Genomic DNA, 3,227 nt, shown 5'->3' on the forward strand with positions numbered 1-3,227 from the left:
CAAGAAGAGGTTGAAAGAATGTTTGTGGTTACAAGGAGCCATGAGCTAAATCCTTTCGTAAAATGAAACTTGATCTTACAGCAAACAATTGATTCAAAAATCTGCCAAACACGATCTCCACGAAGACAGATGTATGTGCCACATGCCACTGATTTGGTAAGATGCAAAATAGTACCTATATAATGCAGTATACCTTGAAGTCATTTCATACGAAAAGGAAGACATCTTACCTACCTATTATCAGGCATAGCAAGATGTGCTGAAAAGATCAAAAGGACTACCATAAATATATGAAGATATGGAAAGTGCAATATTCTTACGATCTAAGCAGGAGATTAGTTAGTGCACTATGACTGTCTTACAAAAATCAGTAAATAGTGCATGACAGTCTACCCTTGTGGCAAGCAGCGAACAACTCTATTCAAGAAGCTGCTACGCACACGCCACCGGATCTGCAACCTCCATACAAGCAGACAGGAAGGCGTTTATAAATAATTCCAAAAATACCCCCTGCACGTGCACTATAAATTGTATAACACATAGGTACACTAAAAGGGGGAAAATATAATCCAAACCCGCATTGGGCCCGGACGAGCGTGTATTGGTACACACGTGACGTCTAGGGATGCTGCGCGGGTTGACAAGTGAATTCAAGTTCGAACCTGATCCTTCTATACGGGGTCCAAAGAAGTCGACAGGGTTCGAACCATCAAACAAATATGTGGTCGTTGGCGACCAGAATATTTAATATTTTATATATTCAATTATTAGGCCTTCAATGTACTACCACAAATATGAATTCACTATAAAGGCACGAAGCCTACAAAACCGATCATCTGTCGACAGCCCACAGAGTTGACGGGGTTCAATCAATAAAAAGAGAAATGGACCCCGAAACACCAACGAGATGGCCTGTTGAATACAGATTCAAAACCGGAGGGAGTTCCCAATATTCCAAATACTCCCAAATATCCAAAGTTTTTATTTCAAATTTTCCAAAGCTCCACACAAAATCCAAAAATGCCAAATCCAAAATCCCAAAATTTCAAAAATATTTAAAATTAAACTATCATCTCAACGCTCTAAGCCAAAATCATCCACCCTCTGCAAAGTTTTCGAGGATGGACAAACTAAATCAACTTCAGCTCACAAGAGCGAAATGCCTAGTCGAAAATATCCTAGGCATCCATTCTCAACAATCCTTGCCAGATAAGGACGTGGGTTACGTGCTCAACGCAGTTTTTTGCGCCAATGGCACTGCAGGTAAAACGGTTATTGACCGGGGCCCTTCTGAACCGAGTGGTTTTGCCGCCAAATGGCACCAAAATAAGTTATGGCCAGAAGCCAATACGCTCCTTACTGCGGTTAAATATCCTTTGAGATATGAATCAATAGGATATGATCGATAGGGCACAAGCCTCTGTAAGCTAAGGTGGATTCAAATTTGCCCTTAGACAAACATCAAACCCCGGGTCTACAAGGTTCCTTTGACGAAGCAAAACCATGGCTGCCGAAAGGATCCTTCGTCAGGTTGGGTACGACTACCTCCTCTGGACTAAGTAGACCGGGACCACGATGGCCCGGGAATGACGGAACCATGGGATTTTGACGGGTCTTAATCATCCATTCCCCCATCCGCTTTAAGTGCTAGGATGGGCAATTTCTATTTTAAATTAGCCAAAAATGTCCAAATTTCCAATTTCCAAATCCAATTTTTACCATCCCTAAACCCATGCTGCTACTATATGCCAGATACAGTATATTCTACGTATACTGATTTGACGGACTGCCTTAATCGAAAGTTCTCTCTCAATGATTGAGAGGGGTTAATTAACTATAGGCTTGCGCCTATAGGAACCAGAACTCAGATCATAAATCCTCACAAAAATTCGAGGGCGAAATCTCTGGGTAGTGTCTTATCTACAAAAACCCATCTGCCTTTCAAAAATTTACCTCGGAACTTAGTTTCGTTAAAACATCCCTGCCGAATAAGAAAAGCGAGCGGAGGCCGAGGCCGAATTTTCGGAGCCCACCAATCTAGTTGACAAGGAAAATTCTTCAGAATCATTAATTAATTCCCAATTGATGGAGATTTTTGGTTTTGGGTCCAACACTATAACAACCGAAGGTTTCTATGCTAAAAAGAGAAATTAAAGAATTAAGAGAGAGACCAATGATGGTAGGGTCCAATGTGAAATAGATGATGGGTGGAGCTTGAAATCACAACAATAAGGAGCCCTCTTTGGCCTCATTTATGTAACTTGTGCGATAATGTGAAGGAAAAAATGGCGAAGCACTTGAAATAGGATTTTGGTAGCACATGAATTAGGGGGATAGAAAGTGTAAGGATGAATTTAATTGAGCCTAAAAAGTATTCTTTAACATCATATTCCATGATTTAATATTTATGACATCTTTAACTTCTCGTTTGGGACGGCTTTTTTATTGCTTCTTAAAGTAGCTTTCTAAAAAAAAACTGTTTTAAGAAGCATTAAGAAAGCCGTCCCAAACGAAGCCTAAGACTTACCGATGATGGTCTTTAAGGCTTATGGATTATGGCTTGGTAGGAGTAGGGCAGAGGTAGAATCGCCTCAACTGAACTGATCGTTTGGGCAAGTTCATAAAAGAAGAATCACACAGTATATAAGATCAACAACTAATGCCTAACCAAAGGCATAAATCCCACCAACTAATGCCTCATATTCACATCAATAACAAACTTATAATTATCATAATTAGTGGTCAGTTTCCTACAATATCTTCATGCAAATCATGCATATGTTGTGCAAATGACCGTGCGAATTCACTAAATTTATACTCGATTGGAAGGTCAACAAGATCTATTGACAAATAATTTTTTTTCAAAAGGATTTTGAAGTTGAAATCTTGTGATTATTTCAAAAGGATTCATGGTTGTAGACCTATTAACAAATAAATTATTTGTGAACCCAACTATCAACTCCAATAAGTAAGTATGCTCTTTGATCAAACGACATTACAAATCACTAAAATCTCTAATTAGCAATCTTAATTTGTCCATCAGTTTATGGGTGATAACTAGTAAGCAATTGAAGGTTCTAATTGAGTTTCTTTCTTTTCCTTAAAAACAAAAAAAGAAATAATTCATGTCTTTTACATCTCTCTGTCTGAAGCAGTTATTTAGGATATTCATGTTGTTAAAATAATTTATTGAGACAATTTAGTAGTATGGGAAGTATTAATAGTTT

At 38.5% G+C, this 3,227-nt stretch overlaps 1 protein-coding gene across 1 annotated transcript in view; it reads left to right on the top strand.

Annotated features, from left to right (window-relative positions):
• The first annotated feature begins 1,121 nt into the window (after positions 1-1,121).
• The window catches only part of LOC110115208 (cytochrome c-like), a 6,218-nt gene continuing 4,112 nt past the window's right edge, over positions 1,122-3,227 (top strand). Inside the window, exon 1 of the mRNA XM_028700483.1 lies at positions 1,122-1,364. Within this exon, the coding sequence (XP_028556316.1) occupies positions 1,122-1,364 (243 nt within the window). The remainder of the gene's footprint in view (positions 1,365-3,227) is intronic.

This window comes from Dendrobium catenatum, unplaced genomic scaffold (assembly GCF_001605985.2).
Source record: "Dendrobium catenatum unplaced genomic scaffold, ASM160598v2 fragScaff_scaffold_1530, whole genome shotgun sequence".
Lineage (NCBI taxonomy): Eukaryota > Viridiplantae > Streptophyta > Magnoliopsida > Asparagales > Orchidaceae > Dendrobium > Dendrobium catenatum.